At 43.3% G+C, this 21,274-nt stretch overlaps 1 protein-coding gene across 1 annotated transcript in view; it reads left to right on the top strand.

Moving 5' to 3' along the window:
- The window catches only part of TNFAIP6 (TNF alpha induced protein 6), a 212,086-nt gene that overhangs the window by 97,502 nt on the left and 93,310 nt on the right, over window positions 1-21,274 (top strand). The window contains exon 3 of the mRNA XM_086957242.1: window positions 14,564-14,725. Coding sequence (XP_086813368.1) covers window positions 14,564-14,725 — 162 coding nt within the window. The remainder of the gene's footprint in view (window positions 1-14,563; window positions 14,726-21,274) is intronic.

Raw genomic sequence — 21,274 nt, 5'->3', positions numbered from 1 at the left:
TAGTAACATGTGTTAAGAAGGACTGAGTCGCTATATGAGTTTATAAAGTGCCACACAATACTGTTTGGTGCATAATTTTATGTTGAATACATTCATTGATTTCAGTCTTCATGTGCATAATATTGTCCTGTTTTTTTCAGTATAACAGTAGGAAAAGACCACCTTGGCTCTGTTGACTGTTGCCAAGAGATTGAACTAGTGTGGTGATCAAAATATAGCAAATGGCGATTGTCAATCATACAATGATCACTAATCGTAGTGCTTATCAGGACATGGTCTGTGCAAGAATACCAATTGTGAGGGCTAGAAAATGATCTGTATGCCTTCTTCTTTGGAATCAAATACCTCAACAAGCCTACAATATTAGATGTGTTCATTATGCTGCAGTGGTTAATCCTAGTTTGTTTGATACATTCTGTGTGTACAGGATTAGAAGTGTCTAGCTAAGTATCCAAAATACAGTTAAAATCAACAGCAGTAATAATAGGTCCTACAAAGTTGGAAATCTCAACAGTTAGAGTGGAGAAAAATTTTGTAATATCATAATTAGGCACATATAATGAGCCAGGATTAAAATTCAGGTCTCTTTGAGAATCTGATATATGTGTGAGTGTCCATATTCCTTCTCAGCCTTTGTTAGAAGACTGAATCAGATAGAGATGGTTCAAGGTCAAAATGTTACACCTCTAATGTTCACAAAAGTATGAAGTGTATCATAAACATTAGGAAGCAAGTACACTTTGCAGTTATTGGGGCAAGATGATTTGCTAACCTAGATTATTTTAAGGTTGGTCCCTTGTAAATGTAAATTGATACTTGTATAGCGCACTACTCACCCGCAAGGGTCTCAAGGCGTTTGTACGAATACCGCTGTGGAACCCTTCCTGGTTTTCCCTGTGAGGTGTCCACTCCTGGGCACCCCCAAGGTGGATCCAGGCATCCTTAGCGTTGTGGGGCCATTGTGGAGATTAAGCAAGCTAATGCCCAGAGTTGCACTCCATGATTTGAATAGGCACTGAGGCGAGAATTATCAGGTCCGTGGAATTTTGAGCCCAAGACCCGCCGAGGCGGGGAATTGAACCCTGGTCCCGGACCAGACCTCTGCATCAGGGTCTGCTGCTCTAACCATTGAGCCACACTTCTCCCTTAGAGATACGTTGTTGGACCTGGCCCTTTCTGGAGGGTCTTCCCCAAACATTTTTGCCTTCCTCTCCTATTTTTGCTGAATTCATTTTTGTTGGCTTTAGGGCTCTGTGCACTGTACCACTACTAACCTGTGCTAAAGAGATTGTGCTCTCGCCTTACAAACCTGGTAACATTGACTTATCCCAATTGGCCTATTCACTTTACTTGTAAGTCCCTATTAAAGTGGCAATACATATGCCCAGGGCCTGTAAATTAAATTCTACTTGTGGGCCTGCAGCACTGATTGTGCCACCCACTTAAGTAGCACCTTAAACATGCCTCAGGCTTGCCATTACAGAGCCTATGTGCGCAGTTTGAACAGCCATTTTGACCTGACAAAATAGATCTTTTGCCGAGCCCAACCCTTCCTTTTTAAAACATTAAAGTTACTCCTAGGGTAGGCCATGGAAAGCCCAGAAGACAGGGTGCAATGTATTTAAAAAGTAGTACATGTACTTTAATTTTTACATGTCCTCGTGGTGAAAAACTCTTAAATTCGTTTTTCACTACTGCAAAGCCTATCTTTACCATAGGATAACATTTGAACTGCCTTATTACATATTATAAGTGTAAGTTCCAAATGGGAAGAGATACCCAGTTCATTTTAAGGTGTCTCTGAAATGCTATTTTGAAATCCTAACTTATGGTGAAGTTGGATTTCAAATAAAAATTCTGAAAATACCACTTTGAGAAAGTTAGAAAGGTAAAGATGCCTACAAGGTATTTTATTCAAAAAAAGAAATGATTGGTAGTAGTTGTATATATATACATATATACATATATATACTGAATTGAACAATATAGATTAGTAAATCAATTAAAAAATGGGTGAACAAAAGTAGAAAAATATATTTCAAATATTATAAATAGGAAATATAAAGGTACAGAAGTAACAGCGAAAAAACTCATCAAACATTGACAACAGAGAACATTTAAATCAGATATCAGGAAATATTCTAGTTATCAATGTATGGCTATCCATCTTCATTGAACAATAAAGTGAGTTAGTCCTATACATAGGATTCAGCACTCAGAGATAAATTAATTAACAATCACTAGAAAGAGAATGAATCAGTAGTTGACGTTTCTGTCTCATTTGCTTCAAGTCAATGAGACCATCTTCAGGACAAATGTAGATCATGTGCAATTTCTTGACCCCTTGATCAAAAAATCGGAAGATAACTGGGATTCCCGAATGAGATATCTCCAGTGGCAGATAGGGGCAGAGGTATTAAATTGATTAACCTCTTTGGAAGGACAAGGAAAATGAATTTCTTGTTTAGCACCGCCGCAACATCTGTCTCACGATCAAAATGTGAGTTTGAAGTAAATTGGAACTTGAAAAAGTTGGCATTTTCATGCCTTAGCCACTTGGTGCCTGCAGCCTGTCTCTGATCACCTGAGTGGGTGCAGTTGTCAGTTACACTTTGTGCATTCTTCCTTGACGGCCACACACGATGGGAGCTTAGGTGTAGCTGGATGGGCCATCATTGGCAGGATGGGAGGGAGAAGCTGGGCACAGCCCCACTTACACTTGAATAGGCTGTGTCCTATCGCGACACAAAGGCCTCATACCCTCTGTAGTTAGTCTGGAGCCAGGGCAGGAAAGGCAGGGCAACTGTGCACTTCAAAGGAATTTTGCTTGAAGCTTCTCCCCACTTCAAAGACACAACTTGGTATAAAATAAGCACCAAAGACACCACCGCTTTAGTGTACTTCTGAACCTGTGGATACTCTGCCAGGAAGGACTGCTGTTCTGCTACAAGGACTGCCACTCTGCTGGACTGCTGTTCTACAGGAACTGCTCCTCGCCTGTGATGACCTGTTGCCTGTTAAACTCTTGCCTGGGGAAGAAGAACAGGACCTGCAACTCCAACTAGATCCCAGAATTACTCAAAGGGCTAGCCTCCTGATCTGAGCTTCCGGGACATAACAGGCTCCCCCACAGACCTATATTCAGCGAGTTCCAGACCTCTAATAGGTGCCTCTGATGTCCTGGAGCCTTGGTGTGGCTTTTGAGCTCTTCAGTTGAAGCGTTTGGCCTATTCACAACTGCAATCTAGTCCATTCACACTGAAAATCACATGAGCCACTGCCAGCCCGTCTTTTCACCGCACATGCATCGATCGCATCAGAGGACCACCAACTCGAGGTATCAGCCCACCTGTCCATGACACCTGGCCTGCTCCTCTCGCCATGCTGATCACTGCCAGCGACACACTTCTTGCTCCCTGCAATGTTCTTTTATATGAACAGGACAAAACTCAAGAAGATAAACCTATAGGGATTGCATCTGACCTGCACCCCATCACAGTCGGCTTGGACTTTTGATTTTGACCCGGTCCACCGCGACCAGATAGCTGCAGTTGACGCCTTATGCTTTTAGGTGCTACATTGCAGTTTTCTTTGTTAAAAAATCATATCTCCGGTTCTACTGATTGGAGTTTTGTGGTTTTAGTCTAGTTTGGTTGATTAATGTAACCTCTATTTTTCTAACCTGGAGTGGAATCTTTTTGTGTGGTGTTTTCACTGTTTTACTGTTTGAAGTGTTGCACAAGTACTCTACACATTGCCTCTAAGTTAAGCCTGACTGCTCTTTGTCAAGCTATCAGTGAGTTGAGCACAGGTAAATTTGGGGTTTGCTTGTGCCTTACCCTGATAATGATTGTGTTTGGTGCTTGACTAGGTATCACACCCCAGACAACCCGCAGCCCGATTTCTAACACAAACTATAGCTGGTCTGTTATTCCAGACTTCCAAAAGAATTATATAATAATTCTTAGGCCATCCCCAGCTAGGGATCTCAACCATTCATATTATTGTAACATTTTCCTAGACTCAAAGCTCAGAACTGCTGCATTTCTCCCCTTTTGTTCCCTCCCCTGCTTCAGCCCATCTTCCCTGATGCACACCTCTTCCAACCTCTTCACTCTTCAACCCTACCCAGTACTCTGCACCTTACCATCCCTCTCACCTTCTGGGATTTGTTGGATACAAGAGAACACAGCAGCAATATGGGGGATAGAAATTCTCTGTTGGCATTCCTTTTCAATGTATGAAAGAAGAATAGAAGGGGTCAAATCTTGCTTCCAAGTCTCTATAACAAGGTCTCTATCTTGCCTCCTCTTTTATTGAATCTAATCTTAGCAGTGACAGTCCAGTGAATATCAGTTGAACAACAGGCTATTTCCATGTAGTGTTGAACCAAAGGTGCTTCAACAAAGTCCCCCAGCACACACAAATATAGTTACTATAAAGTATATAATTTCAGTGTGGACAATCTTTGTTTCCTTATATATCTTCTTTTTTTTGTCTTTTGTTCTGTTGTTTAGGTTCCTAAGCCAACACGTGTTTCGTTGCGATATGGGCACAATAATCTGCATCGTATTCAGGGCTATGTCTTCCTTGGTGTAATACCTTCCTGTCTGTTGTAATTCTGTCCCGAAGGTAGTGATAATCTAGATCTATTTATATTCTGTCTTTCAGAAATTCCTCAAATATGTGCCCCATATGATAACGTACGGCTCACAGTGCACTTGCGTCCGAACATCGCAACAATACGTACAAACTGGATCGTCAACACATGTGAAATACTACCCGTACTCGGGTTTTAGGACCTCCTTGCTACACATAAGGATGTTGGTTTTGATACAATTTTGACTGATGGGGCAAATATTCTGGTACACATATTGTATATTCCCCATATTTGGGGTCCTGTTTTTCCATACGTTATCATATGGGGGATTTCTGCTCCTCTATTTCTGACCCTGTTTTTGTTGACTATAAGATTCTGGGCACTTCACCACTGCTGATCAGTGCTAAAGTGCATATGCTCTTTGTATAAATTATGATGAGGATTGGTTATCCATGATGGGCATATTTGATTTACTGGTAAATCCCTAGTAAAGTGCACTGAGTGTGCCAGGACCTGTAAATCAAATGCTACTAGTGGTCTTGAAGCAATGATTGTGCCACCCACATGAGTAGCCCTGTAAATGTGTCTCAGACATGCCACTGTAGTGTCTGAGCGTGCAGTTTTAAACTGCCAGGCCCAAACCATCCCTTACCTTACATGTAAGGCACCCATCAGGAAGGCCCAAGATAACCCCATGGGCAGGGTGCAGTGTATGTGAAAGGGAGGACATGTATTGGTGTGTGTGACATGTACTGATAGGGAAATACTGTGTGTTTCAAGTTTCACTATTCAAAGGCTGTCGGTCCGATAGGTTATCATTGGAGCTGCACTGTAACCTTTTACACGTGTAACTTTCAATAGGGACAAGATGGAGAAACGGAGTTTAGGCTCTCTGAACTCAGAATTTAATAGCACACCTTTTGGTAAAGGTGGTTTTTAAATTGTGTGTTTGAAAATGTCACTTTTAGATACTGGGCATTTTCTTACATGACCATTCTGTGTGCCTCTGCTTGTTTGTGTATTTAGCGTCTGGTTTTGGAGCGGCAGGAGCTGGGGATGTGCATTCACTCTAGACAATCACAAGGGTAGTTGAGGTGTGTCCTGCCTTGCTTGGGCGATTCATCACTGGGCGGAATAGACCTAGTTTGCATTTAGAGTAGAGAGGTGGTAAGAGTTTGGCTAGCACCTGAATAGTCTGAGTCTCCTCTGCACAATGCTTTCTCCACCCCCTTTGGTGATGCTGGACCAGGGAGGACAGAACTGGTTTGGACTGAGATCAGAGACTCTACCATAAAGAGAACAATGACAAAATGTGGTATAAGTATGAGACCTAAAACCCAAGACTTTAGATTACTTTAGGAAAAAAGAGGACCATGCTAAGAAGAAGAGCAGAAGAACTGTGTGGGAAGCGTTGCCTTTTCTTTGTGGGGGGTGAGTTGGCCTGCAGTTGCTTCTTTTATCTGTGGTAGAGGAAAAGGAATTACTCTTTTTGCCGTGCTGTGGTATCCTGCTTGTGAACAATCTCCAAGGGCTTGTGTGTGCTTGTTTCCTGTTGAAAGTCTCAGGGAGATAAAAGAATTCAGGAAGGATCCTTGCTGGTTTTAAATGGAACCTACCTGGAAGAAGAGCTGAAGGACTGTGTGACGACGCTGCCCTTATGTGTGACGGAATGCAGTTTCTGCACCTGGCTGGAGCAGGCGAAGGACTGGACTGTTCTTCACCTTTTTAAAAAGAAAAGTGCAGGGTCTGCACTTTATAGTCAAGTCAAGTCAAGTCAATAAATTTATATAGCGCGCTACATACCCAGAGGGTCTCAGGCGCTTGGAGAAGGGTGGGGAATTATTTGTCAAATATCCACGTTTTAAGTTGCTTTCTGAATGCTAGGTGGTTCTGAGTAAGGCGAAGGTGAGTGGGAAGTGAGTTCCAGGTTTTAGCTGCCAGGTAGGAGAAGGATCTACCTCCCATGGTGGTTTTGTTGATGCGAGGTACAGTGGCAAGGGCTTGGTTGGCGGATCGTAGCTGGCGGGAGGGGGTGTAGAAGGACAGTCTTGAGTTGAGGCATTCGGGTCCGATTTCGTAGAGCGCTTTGTGTGCGTGGGTTAGGAGTCGGAAAGTAATCCTCTTATTGACGGGGAGCCAGTGGAGGTTTTTCAGGTGTCCAGAGATGTGATCTTTACGCGGGATGTCTAGTATGAGCCTGGCTGAAGCGTTCTGGATGCGTTGGAGTTTTTTCTGGAGTTTTGCGGTGGTACCGGCGTAGAGGGTGTTTCCGTAGTCCAGACGGCTCGTGACCAGAGCGTGGGTGACTGTTTTTCTAGTTTCGGTGGGGATCCAGCGAAATGTTTTTTTGAGCATGCGAAGAATGTTGAAGCAAGATGAAGAAACGGCGTTGACTTGTCTGTTCATCGAGAGTGAGGAATCCAGGATGACGCCCAGGTTCCGTGCGTGGTCCGTCGGGATGGGTGCTTTTCCAAGGGCCTCTGGCCACCAAGAGTCATCCCAGGCGGAGGGGGAGGTGCCTAGGATGAGGACTTCTGTTTTGTCTGAGTTCAGTTTCAGGCGGCTGTGCTTCATCCATTCGGCTACTTTTTTCATTCCTTCATGCAGGTTGGTTTTGGCGGTGATAGGGTCTTTGGTGAGTGAGAAGATCAGTTGAGTGTCATCAGCGTAGGAGATGATGTTGAGGTTATGTTGGCGTGCGATGGCCGCGAGGGGGCTCATGTATACGTTGAAGAGGGTGGGGCTGAGTGAAGATCCTTGTGGTACGCCGCAGATGACTTCAGTGGCCTCTGACTTGAATGGTGGAAGGCGGACTCTCTGGGTTCTTCCGGTGAGGAACGAGGTGATCCATTCCAGTGCTTTTCCTTGGATTCCGACGTTTCTGAGGCGTTGTAAAAGGGTGCTATGACAGACCGTGTCGAAGGCTGCGGAGAGGTCGAGGAGGATGAGGGCGACTGTGTCTCCATTGTCCAGTAGAGTTCAAATGTCGTCTGTTGCTGCGATGAGGGCGGTTTCAGTGCTGTGCTTGGCTCGGAAGCCGGATTGTGAGGAGTCGAGGGATTTGTTGGTTTCGAGGAATGCGGCGAGCTGGTTGTTGACCGCTTTCTCGATGACTTTGGCCGGGAAAGGAAGGAGTGAGATAGGGCGGTAGTTTTTGAGTTTGGTGGGGTCAGCTGTGGGTTTCTTCAGGAGGGCGCTGAGTTCGGCATGTTTCCAGCTTTCCGGGAAGGTTGCAGAGTTGAGGGAGCAGTTGATGACGTCTCGGAGGTGCGGTGCTATAATGGAGTCTGCTTTGTTAAAGATGTGGTGAGGGCATGGGTCTGTGGGGGATCCTGAGTGGATAGAGTTCATCAGACGGATGGTGTCCTCAGTGGGTTGGGTGGGTTGGTCTTCGGGTCGGTTGTCGAAGCTGTTGTGGATGTCAGCAATTTTGTTGTGGAAGAATGAGGCTAGGGAGTCGCAGAGGGCTTGAGAGGGGGTGATGTCGTTGGAGTTGGCTGAGGGGTTGGTGAATTCCTTGACGATGTTGAATAATTCCTTGCTGTTGTGGGCGTTGTTATCTAGTCGGTCCTTGAAAACGGCTTTCTTGGCATTCCGGATCAGTCGGTGGTGTATGCGGGTGGCGTTTTTGAAGGCGTCCTTGGTGCTGGTGGTTGGGTCTTTTTTCCAGGCCTTCTCCAGGGAGCGACAGAGTTTCTTGGATTTCTTAAGATCATCGTTGAACCAGGAGGCCTTCTTGCTGCCTAGTTTGATTTGTCGTTTTTTCAGTGGTGCTAGGATGTCGGCGCTGTTGGATAACCATTGGGTGAGGTTGGTGGCTGCTTGGTCTGGGTTTGAGGAGTGGGCTGGGGGGTTTTGAAGAAGCGATGATGAGATCTGGTCGATGGTGATTTTGTTCCAGTTTCTTTGCAGAGTGGGTTGGGGGTGGTTGTTGGAAGTGGGCTTGTTGTAGGTAAAGTGAACGCAGCTGTGGTCAGTCCAAAGGAGAGCTGTGGTGTGGCTAAAGGAGACATGTTTGCTGGAGGTGAAGATAGGGTCGAGTGTGTGACCTGCAATGTGGGTGGGGGAAGTGACAAGTTGTTTAAGTCCGAGGTTGGCGAGGTTGTCCAAAAGGGAGGTGGTGTTGCGGTCGTTGTTCTTTTCAAGGTGAAAGTTGAGGTCTCCCAGAAGGATGTAATCCTCGGAGGGGAGCGCGTGTGGAGTGATGAAGTCCGTGATGTCTTCACTAAATTGTGCACGGGGTCCTGGTGGCCTGTAAAGGAGGGTGCCTCTGAGTGTGGTTTTGGGGTCGGTGTGGATCTGGAAGTGAAGGTGTTCAGAGTTGGCGAGATTGACGTCTGAGCTGGTTGAGATGCGGATGGATTTCTTATGGACGATAGCGATGCCTCCTCCTGTGTGGCCGGTACGGTCCTTTCTCAAAGAGCACGTGGAATGCTGGATTTCTAATCCCCAACTAAGGAAGTGCTGAGAAGAAAGAAACCAACCACAACAAGCACGTGGTGAGCGCTTTATTGGGCAATCCTTTTAACAACAATAATCGTGTGTGACGCACTTTTATTTTTGAAGGATGGTAACACAAGAAGCATGGCAGGTGCTGCAAGTTGCCTCACAGGTTTTGGGCCACGGAGGGAAGACCTTAAGCATGGAAGCGTTCTCCCCCCTCCCTAGCCTCCAGTGTGTATGCCTGCCGAGAAGCTGTGGAGAGAAGGAGTCGCTTTGGCAACTCCCGACATGGCCAGGCATTTAACAGGTTGCCTGGCACCTAAGAAGCAGAGTGCTGCCCCACCGATTCCCTGGAGCAGGAGGGGTCCGGCTATAAGTCGCAGCAGCTGTTGGGCCTCAGGAGAGTAGGTTGCCGTGCACAGGGAGCCGAAGACACGCCTTGACTCCTGAGGTCCGACCAAGGAATTAGGAGAAGCACGAGTGGCGCAGCCAGGAGGAGCTGCGCTGGGGTTGCAGAGGCTGTGTTTTCCTGCAGTAGCTGCCCCGCAATACGGTTGGAGGCATCTGCCACTCACTTGGGGGTTGGGAATTTCTCTTTCTGTACGTTTGTGGCCATCGCAGAGTGAGCCCAGGACAGACCCCCAAATTGGAACTAGCCAGATTAAGGGAACATTTATTGGAAATCCCCACACTACTTGTACTAGGTGCGCAGGTGTTCCTGCGGCCTACATTCCCATACGGATTTACATTGAGCAAGTTAGGTTTTATGCATCCAATACTGACGTATCTGTAACTCCTTGCGCCATGATGCGTCATACTGTAAATATGACGCATCATTGGTGTCGCAAGGAGGGCGCAGTGAAAAGTGACGCATCGCTGTTTTTATGCAGCGATGCATCACTTTTCATAAATGAGGCCCTACGTATTTACCTTGTGCACTAACTGTTATGTGTAAGACAATTGCCTAGTGGCAAAGTGATTTATGTGATTGTGGCCTATGTGTTTTATCTACAATACATAGGATATTTTTATATAGCGTTTTTTGGAGTCTCTTTTGTGGTGTACCTAGTGTGTCACTGGTGTGTTGCGCAAACACTTTACACATTGCCTCTAAGATAAGCCTGACTGCTCTGCCAAGCTACAAATGGGGTGAGCAGAGGTTATCTTGGGTGTGTTACTGCCTTATCCTGACTAGAGTGGTGGGTTCTTCCTCGCTTAAATGCATAACCTAGCCAACCAGAATCCCCATTTCTAACACCAAGCAAGAACCACATCTAAGGTAGCTTGTCACTTATGGAAGGTTCCAAAATGTCCCTTTTTTGTTTCTAAGTTGTGACATTGGCTCTGATGAGTAGTAATTGTCTTGAATTCTTCCGTTTCTTAATTGAAGATATTTCTGTCACCTCTCTCCAGTGGCTTTTGCAATTCCCTGAGAAAATAATAAATTGTGACCGGACCATGAGATTTCCTTTTTTTACTTTGGCAGCCACATTTACCCTTGTAATCATGAAAAAATGATAACACATCTGAGCTAATTATTTAAAGTAGAAAACCTAGCCTTATGATACAATCTGTGTGCTGCTTGGATTTTTTAGAGATTGATGCTGGCATTTCTAACATTTTGGGTGTAAAGGATGGAGTGAAACAAAGGGGTCATTCTCAACCATGCATTTTAGTAAGCCAGAATTTCAAGGATTATTCCTTGTATTGCAATTTTCCAAATCATCTGACTGTTTTTTTGTGAAGGACAATTTGTGCTAAAATGTAATTCATTTTTGTCTTGGAGTCTTGCAAATGGCTTCCTCCTTGTTTATCCACAGTCACTCTTTTTTCCCAACTGAAACCATTCATCATTCTAGGTTTGTGAGTATTTAGAAGTTTCTTTTACATATGACCTCAGATCTCTTATTTTGTTCAAAAGCAATTCCATGAATAAAGGAGATGACTTAACTGACGACTGAGGATCATTTTAGGGCATTCATTTGTAGAGCCACTGAAATTGTTAGATGGGTTAGGTAAATGGGAATTAGAGGCTCTTGGTATTGGAGTTAATTTTGATAATGTTGATGAAACGTCAGCAGTTTGTTTAGTAGGTACTGCTTCCGCCGTGCATACAGGAATTGCAGAAGATTCTCCGGAAGGCAGAGTTTTCTGTGAAGAAGTAGATAAGCTGGTAGGTAAATAACTTTAATTTCCTTGTTTTGCCAATACAGGAGAAGAAAAAATAGCATATAAATCCAGTCTGTAGTACTATGCACTTTTTTCCAAGCTTTATTCCCTAAGCAAAAGAAAAATTTAAGAAACCCAAGACCAAAGAGAAAAAATAAAGTTATGTCTCATGAAAGTAATCAAGGATTCAGATTCTATACAATTCTAGAATTGCCAAAATTAATCAGGTGTTTGAATATTGTAGTTTCATTGGCTTGAGAAGAATGTGTTTGTAAGCCAGGCCAATATGCAGTTTTCAGTCCGGCACTTGGGTGACAGTTTAAAATGGTAGCATCTTATGAGAATAAGCTTCACTTGCAACTGAATTGGAAACTTCAATATAATAAAATGTCTTATCTCTGCTTTCAGCGGCAGAATCCAAAAGTTAATAATTAGTCAATGTATTACAGTTCCGTGTTGTAATGAGAAATGTGGTAAAGAGAATAGAAGCCTATGTTAAGTGGAGCACGAAAATGGTAGATGTGGTTTGAGGAAATGCGCTGCCACAGTGAAAGAAAAGACCATTCCCAGAAAGTAGCTGCCAAAGAAACCAGACAGGCAAAGATTCTCCAAGGCAGAGGTTTTATATATGGATTCCCTTATACTTTTATTAGTTAAGGTCCATTTTCATCAGCTCTGCTTCTGGTGGTTTCCCCAACCGCCTGCGCAGAGCAGAGTCAGCAGGCATCTGTCTTCTGGGACCAAGCCACCCACCATATATTGATTAGTTGAACAATATGCTCAGGTTAGTGGTGGTTTTGTGAGCTGAGGACCAGCTGCTGATGAAGTAAGTGTTGTAGTGGTCATGATTTCACATCTCTTCATGGCAGACTAAGACTTCCATCATTTTCAGGTGTATAAATTGAGAGCCATAAATTGAGTAAGAGTAACAACTCTTATTTACAATGCATAGTAATTTCAGAAATGTAGTGTTGCACACTATATAAAAACAATGTCTACACAAGAATACTCTTGACAATCCTGAGACTCCTATTCTGTTACCACCTCTTCATCAAGAAGCGAGCTAAACGACAGCATTTCCTCTGAACATTAACAAAGATGTCACCCCACGACAGAGATCAACCACTCTGGAAAACCCACCTGTAATACCAAGGAATTCAGACTAACTCTATTCTAAGGCAAAGTGGCGTAACTCGGTATTGACTGCACTCAACACATAGCCTTTCTTGTAAACATCAACATGCTGTGCAATATTGAGCTTTAACTCACATTCAGAACTTAACACATCAGTACAAAGACACAACGTGTAAAGTTTGTCAAAGTCTAAATAATTTTAACCATTCTGATAAGAGACGTCGTAACGTTGCCTATAAAATATAGAGCAAGGGAAAGTGTGTGCCACAGATGTGTTTGCAGTAAATAGCAATGCATTGCAGTATCCATGAGGGAGACTGAGAAAAGGTCGCCTTCTCCTATAGTGGATAATCAAAGTCACTGACTATCACTTCTATTTCGCCAATAAAACCAATACACCAGGCGAACCAATCCAAACAAGCTTTATTTGACAGATTATGTCCTAAAAGCATATACAAAAGACAGATAAAAACATGAGTGATAACAATAAAACATCAGCAGCAGTGTAAAATAAACCCTGAACGGTCAAACAACATCACCATGTAAAAGAGAAATCTATTCATCTATAAAAATCCATTAAAATTTCAAATGTTAAAACGTGGTTTAAAAAAGGGAAGAAAATCATATTTAGCAAATTACAAAGCATATTTAAAATTGGCAGGCTCTCAAGTTAAATTAAATTGGCTTCTTCTGTGGTAGCTAAATTATTTACTGTTAATCACTACCTTAGTGAATAGGCGTAGGGAGTTTATTGTTATGGCCCACGACCACCCCAGGAATTTTGCCATTGCTATGGCGATCGTAGGTGATGTGTCTGTTAGAAGGATTCGTCCAGCTTCACTAGCCCTTCTTGTGCCTAAGAGCTTGCAAATCGGTGCCACCAGGCAAATCATTCAGGGAGCATTATGAAAAGGTGTGATGGGAAATGAAGGAAGAAAGCCTCAGGCACCAAAGTCCAGATTTCTGAGGATTTACCTTGGTATACTGTGCTATATTGAACTTGAACACACACACTAAACTTTGCAGATGGGTACAAAGACATGGCTTACCAAGTGGCACGGATACCCTCCTGCAAGCACACATCTCAGCCTAATTGTGGGGAAAAGAGGAGGATTTAACTTGTCTGTGGACTGCAGGCAGGGAAATGAAAACAAAGGAGCTACAAAAAAGGGAAGATGATTTGTGGTCTCTGTTGAGTTGAAAGAGGACCGGGTGGGTGAGTGGAAAAGCAGGTATCCAGATGTGGATAACGCACGTTAGTGTATTGTAGTGTCCATGAGAGAGCAGGAATGGCCGGCCCATATGTCTTAGAGAGGGTCCCTAAAGTCAAATATATACTACAATGCCGCACTGATAAGAGCCAGATAGAGGTGACGTATGCATGCCAGGTATATTACTCATTCAGAATGTTAGAGAAGACCCAGGGGTGAGGAATGAATAAAGAAGATGTCGGCGGGTACTCTATTTCCAGGTAAACTACCTTATTTTCAATATTTCAAGGAGTTCAAATAGTTTTTATTGTATGATTGGGAACTGGAGTTTACGGCCAAATCGAAATTCAGAGAGGGGCAGTTTTATTGTATGCGGTATTATTGAAATTGCAATACACCTGGAGAAGTTTGTCCCCAGAAAATGGCCTGGAATATGCGAATTAATTACCCGTGGAAACTGGTGAGGAAACGCCAGTTTCAAGACATGTCAGGATAATTCTGCATCTCAGCATTCCCTATCACCGCCGTAATTTCGTGTTTTGCTGTTCTCAACGCACTGGGAGGAGGGCCAAACACTTCTGTGAATATTGTTTATGTTTTTCAGATTATATGGAAAAAAAGAAAATGATCCTGAAGCTTTCAACCTTCTCTTACACCTCCCATATCCAATTTAAAATCTATCTAAGTAAATAAATAGTCTCAAAGACTCAGGGGTAAAGAGCTTTCCAGTGCATCTGCATTCGATTTTCTCTTTGAGAAAAAGTGAATAGCTGTATTGTGTGAGGGAAAAAGTGATTTTGTTTTCCCCCCCGAAGACTTTACAGAAAAGAAAATGTACTTGCATGACATAATGTCCTTGCTTTAATTACATGCTGTTCTGACTGGCTAAATGCAGTTAAAGTGGATGGAATTTTACTTCTTTGTGTTCCATAATTAACTAAAATGGACAAAATCATAATAGGGAGGGTCACTAGGGAGAGCTCACCGTTATTTTCCTTTTTTCTAGGTTTCCATTTATGTGCTGCTGGATGGCTGGCCAAAGGCAGAGTTGGTTACCCTATTGTGAAGGCCACATTTAACTGCGGCTTCGGAAAAACTGGGATTATCGATTATGGGCATCGTCTGAACAAAAGTGAAAGATGGGATGCTTACTGCTACAACCCTCATGGTTTGTGGAAAACAGATTGTTATTTCCGAATGTAGTTTCTGTTTAGCGATTTATGCTTTCATGGTAGATTTTAAGTGGATAAACGAAGATTATACAACTCTAAATCAATGGAATGTTAACAAAAAAAGTATAAAATGCCCTGAGCATTATTTCTCCTAGTAGGAAAACGATCCCTATTGCGCAATATGCATGCTTGTTTCTTTCCTGAAAGCGTACAAAATAAGAAATGTTTGGCTGCTAAAATGTACTTGGACCTGTGTTTTATGCGTTCTTAAATTTGTCTAGCTTGTGCTCAAATTCTTCTAGGGCAATGGACTTCAAACTATTTATTGCCACTCCCCCAGTGAAAAAAAATCATCAGGGCCCACCCTCAAAATTTTGCACAATTATTCTATTAAACTGGCAATGTTTAAATATGTCTACATTGCAGTCCACGGCTGTGACCGTTATCAAAGTCAATCAAATACATGCCAAACATACCATTCTGGTCAGGCAGGCCTTACAAACATGTAAAAGTATCCACAGTGTACTTATTAAAAATGAGGGGTGGGGGTTCTGAAGAATATTTGCAGTCCCTACCCTTAACAACCTCTCCCAGACATGATATAAATGATAAAAGATGTTAACGGGAGCCCATTACAGAGTGGCGTACTGCAGCTAATTGTTTTCAACTGAAAACAAAGCACTGTTATCAGCATAATGCTTCTTTTGGCCAGGCACTACCCCTCCTAGGATCACTTGAGCCCCCACCCCCACACCGCGCCTCCAAGTTTGAAGACCTCTGTTCTGGGGTCATTGTTATGAGTGGCTAGAACAGTATCCCTTAGAATAGTTCTTCAATTTGTGGGGCACACCATCTCAGGGGTGTGCACACTCCACACTAAGATCTTCCCTTTCAGAGTATTTACGGTGTGCAAGTCTTCACCCCTTCCAAATGGGAATCTGTTTATTGACGAGATCCAGTAACTGAGGGCTGGAGGTGGGGGGTGGGGGAGGTAAAGGGGGAGGAGGGGAAATAGATAAGGCAGGACTTGCGCTTTTGTCTCCTAAAGATCTAACAGTTAACCTTCCCAGGAGGGGGTTAATTAGTAGAGCTGAAATACTTGGGCTGCAGCAAATGAACAGACAGTCCTGTTCCTTTGTGTTCGATTTCATAGCAGAGGAGACTCCTTGCTTCCCACTACAGCTGAAATGAGGGTCTGTGCTTTCAGTTTTAGCAAAGGAGACATCCTGCCTCCCAAAGCAGCTGAAGCATTTCAGCTCTACCAGTTTAACCCCGTCCTGGGAGGAAGCTCTCAGCAGAAAGGAGACAAAGTTTCTTTTAAATTTACACAGGCAGGCAACGCCCACAGGGTTTCAAGTTACCAAAAGAAACATGCCAGCCAGCCATTTGTTTTTTAAACAGTCTGCAAATTGCTTGTCTTGACACCAAATATGCTTATAAATAAATATGTATACATTTGTAATGTGACTTTTCTGTCTTTGTTCCATTTTATTATCAGTCATGGACCATTCAGGCAGCCCTTGTACACAATTAAAAGTGCTAATATTTATATTTGCTGTTCAAAGTATGCACAGACAAGTGCTGACAATACAGCTTTAGGTGACTGTTTATTTTTGTATCAACTGGGCCATCAAAATAATGAGCTGACAACCCTAATTATAAAACTGGAAGTTTGTTGCAAGATCAGAACATTTATTTCCTCCACCCTGATCCCTGGTTAATGCCATAATAGCAATTGGTCAACATATCTGGAACCCTACGCTGCCGTCAATAACCTGCTAAGTTAGTTCAAGTGTCTGGAAATTCACCCTGCATTCAGACAACTCACTCCTCATTCTCGCCCTTCACTTTCATGCTCACCCTGCACTCATAGTGATCACAATGCACTCACAGTGATCACAATGCACTCACACCATTCACCCTCTCACCCTGCACTCACAGTGATCTCAATGCACTCACACTGATCACCATGCACTCACTCCATTCACCCGCTCACCCTGCACTCACAGTGATCACCATGCACTCACACCATTCACCCGCTCACCCGGCACTCACAGTGATCACCATGCACTCACACTGATCACCATGCACTCCCACCATTCACCATGCACTCACAGCGATCACAATGCACTCACACTGATCACCATGCACTCACACCATTCACATTGCACCCACTGCGATCACAATGCACTCACACTGATCACCATGCACTCACACCATTCACCCGCTCACCCTGCACTCACAGTGATCAGTCTTCACTCACAATGATCACCATGCACTCACTCTGATCACCATGCACTCACTCCATTCACCCGCTCCCCCTGCACTCACAGTAATCACTCTGCACTCACAATGCATTAACACTGATCACCAGGCACTCAAACTGATAACACGTTTACCCTGAACTCACAGTGATCACTCTGCACTCACAATGCACTTGTGCTGGTCACTCTGTACCTCACCCTGCAGTCACATGTGCACACTACTCACCCTGCACGTATGTGACACTTCACTCACATGTTCCCCTAAATGCTGAATGTGCATACTCACTCAAGACCATCACTAACCATACATTCATTTGTCCCACTCTGCACCTACATCCGCACCCAAATTCATATGGTCAACTCACTCGCCCTGCAGTCACTCCTCTTACCCTACTCCCACACGGTCGCATCGCTCAACGTGCACTCACATGGGAACTCCTGACACCCACACAGCGCAGAGGTTTAATGTGTCTGCTACAAAGAATGTGTTCCATGCAGATCAAAGAACTGAGTGTGGGTAAACTATGAGTAGCGCTATAAAAAAATGAAATGTTTGCCAGAAAGGTGCTTTAGAGAGATGGGGTGCATTGTTGGTGAGTGGTAGTGAGGAAATTCATGGTGAAGGAGGAAATGGGGAGGGGCGCCAAAACAGACCGTTGCACTATGTGTGACCAGTGCTGGGCCAGCCCTGGATGGGAGTGTTAGCCCCCACGAAGTTCGGGTCTAGTTGCGCCCCTGTACACAAGTATGGGCATGTCGTACCCTATCAAGGTTTTCGTCCGAAATTTCAAAAGGACATATTTACATGCACTGCAATCCAGCCTTTCAGGGGTTCCCTTGATAGAGGCAGCTCTGTTTTTGCGCTGATCGCCTAGAATAATTCCTAAACAGATTCTTGTAAATACTGTTTTGTTTCATTTCTTTTTAATGTGATTGATGTGAGAGAGTCTATTACTATTTGCAGAGAAATGTTTTTGTTTCATGCAATTTTAGATCAAACGGGGTCCACACATTTATGTTGGTGGTGTTATTACTAATCTAGGTCATGTGTAAAACAAAGCATCCTAGTAAAAAGAATTTGCACACATTTTATCTTGGAAATTGTGTTTTGAGCTGCGTATTAAGCCTCTGTCATTTCACCACATCCATTCAAAAACCAGCAGTTTATTAAACACTCTTATTGTGTTAAACATTATTTTACCAAATATGGCCCGTGATATGCATGTGGCAGTCGATTATGTAGTGTACCAGATTCCAGAAATTTCTGTCAGGTGGTGGGGGGGCCCAACATCTAAAAAAAATCTGCTGGTGGGGGATCAACCTACAAAAGTTTGAAGACCTCTGCCTTATAAGGATATTGCTACTGCCAATTGTAACTGGGAGTACCAGATTCAGAAATATCGGGCCTGATGAACAAGATACGAAATACACCTGGTAAATATATATACGGGTCCACTGAATTTTTATACGTTAAAGGTGGAAAATGTCAGTATTGGGACACTGTAGGAAAGGACCTGGTAATTCAGGGGACTGCATGTCATTGCCAATTCCTTGATCTTCCAGAGGGTTGAGGGAATAACTAGCATTACATGATGGTCTCAAGAACTACGGTTATCAGATCTATTAGAATTAACGGGCCACCATGGATGTCCTGATGAACAACTTTTCCTTTCTGCAGGTCCAACTGGTACATTTTACTTTCACACAAGTGAAATAAAATTAGCAATGTAATGCGCACTCTTAATGACACATCATAATATGAAGTAAATACAAAATACATATATTAAATAGCTTGTTTATGTCTTTCATTACTTGGAACATTTGAAACCTGATGTGTGTGACTAAAACCTTGACCTCTATTTTGCTTGATTAATAGGTCTTGATAAATGATCATAAATCAAAGCATATTAATGGTGATTAGGAGAAAATCGAGGCAATAACTTAATTCATATTAAATATAGGGGGTCTCCTGAACTAATACAGGTGGAAGTGACTACAATAATTTAGTGCGATGAAAGAGACAAAAACATAGGAATCGCGGGCTAGTCGGTGAAGAGGGAACCTATGCAAAGTTTGGAATGGGAATTGTATTGTGTGTCAGACAATTATTGTTATTGGAGAAAGAGCTTAAACTTTTCTCTTTAGAAAATTAAATACATAGTAGCAATAGCCCTTTAGGCACCATAAAGGTTAGTTGATTTTAAAATTGACATATATAATACCCTATGGGGCCATATTCTACACTCTCTCCTCAGTTGACGTCTTGAGGCAGGGATATATCAGCATTTTCTCTATTCTGTCTTCCTAATTCCTAAGACCCTGACAGAAAATAGCAGGTCTAGCACAGGGATAATAATCCAGGGGCTGTCCACAGTCATCTGTCGCTAAATTCCACCAGGAGGTTAGGGTGAGCACTGAAGCAAGTGTGAAATGTTTACTGAGGAAGAACTTCACACTTTTCTGAAGACGTTGATGGACGCTAATCATAAGCTATTTGAGAAGCCTGAATTAATGGTACCAGAGAGAATGAAAAAAGGATCAGGGTCAAGATCTAGTCAAAAGAAAATGCCTTGGGGTGACACACTGCAAGCCTGAAGAACTCGACAAATGCTGATCTGACTTAAACGCTGCACCAAGGGGAATGTGTGTGAAACTAATGATACAAGTTGAAGGCCCCTCCAGAATGTACTCCTGACACTTCTGGAGACACTAATGAAGGTAAGCCTGATTCCAGAGACAGTGCATGGCCTACCTGCATTGACTCATTTGATACAGAAACTGTTGAGAGTGCAGAAAACACGAGAGTTGAGTGTGCAAGAACTGTTGTCAACCTCAACCCCTTAGCATGTGTCTGTCACCCACGTATATATTAGGTAAAATGGAGACAACGTCAACAGAAGTGCATGTAATGTTTATGCACTGTGCCTATTCCAGGTTGCCATAACATTAGCGCAATGCATTCCTGTATTTGTAGTCTAATATCACTGGAACTAAATGCTGACTGCATTCATATTGCATGAATGCCTTTTTCTCAATGACTCATCACTTGAATTATCCATATATAGCCAATTGCTTGTTGTCATATGTTGCGTAAACTACAACTTTGGCTAAATTCTTTAAGGTTTGCTTTCCCACCCACGGGTGACACAGCTGAACTCAGTTAAATGCACCTGTGCTGAATGTGAAAGAAAGCTCATTGCAGGTCCACAGAACTACACCCAATACAGTGTTGAAGTAGTTATGGTTTTTGGGTTACTAACAATCCCTGCAATGGGATCAGGGGGACAGTGGTAACAGAAACAAACCTATTTTGTTATTAACCATATCACACACACTTTGCACAAAGAAGAATAGACACTTTCAACAAGGCAAACCTGTTTATCAGCATATTTAAAATAACTACATCGACTAACATAAAAACAGTACGAAAGCACGTTGTGAACAATGATAATTAAATGAAAATTTCTAATGCATTTAAGATATAATTTAAACCAAAACACTATGAAACCTACTTATATGCGCTGCACTAGGAGAGCACTAAAAAGTTGTATAAATTGCAGTCTAGAGTTTCTTAGGGAGAAGGCAGTCACAGCTGCTGCCAATATACAGTGGCGGGGCAGCGGGGAGACTAATACGATTCTTTTTTAAAAGCCATACCTGATGCTGCCGGCCACCTCGTGCCTCGGTGCTCCCAGCAGTTCCTGGGACACCACCACAGACTCCCCATCCAATCCAGAGTCTGCTCTCATGCTATTACTAAGCATGAGAGCAGTATTTGCATTTGTATTTGTATTTGTGTTTGTAAAGCGTGACATTCAACCAAAGGATATCACAGTGTTGTGCTAAGACTTCTGGTGTGTATCTGATCGGTTCATTGGTTTGGCCAGTAATATTTTCCAGAGAACAGATGAGTCTTAAGTTTTTTTCTGAAGACAAAATAGTCCTCTGTGAGGTGGAATTCTTGTGGTAAGTCATTCCAGTGTTTTGCTGCCAGGTATGAGAAGCTGCGACCTCCCGTTCTTGTTTTCTTAATACGTTTTGTTCCGGCTAGAGCTAGGGACCGTGATCTTAACACCTTCGCTGCGGCAGCTTTTCCCGCTGTGTGCGGGAAATTTTAAAAAGCAGCTTTACCTGACGAGCCCAGCTCGTCATCCGCACACGACCACCGTGGCTGATGACGAGCTGAGCTCGTCATCAGCAGCGAAGGGGTTAAGCACCTTGTGGGTACATAGCATTCAACTTTCCTCTGCAGGACAAGAGGCCCCCGATGGTGCAGGGCCT

The sequence above is a fragment of the Lissotriton vulgaris genome, chromosome 2_1 (assembly GCF_964263255.1).
Source record: "Lissotriton vulgaris chromosome 2_1, aLisVul1.2, whole genome shotgun sequence".
In the NCBI taxonomy this organism is placed as follows: domain Eukaryota; kingdom Metazoa; phylum Chordata; class Amphibia; order Caudata; family Salamandridae; genus Lissotriton; species Lissotriton vulgaris.
This window is presented reverse-complemented; position numbering and strand designations above follow the sequence as displayed.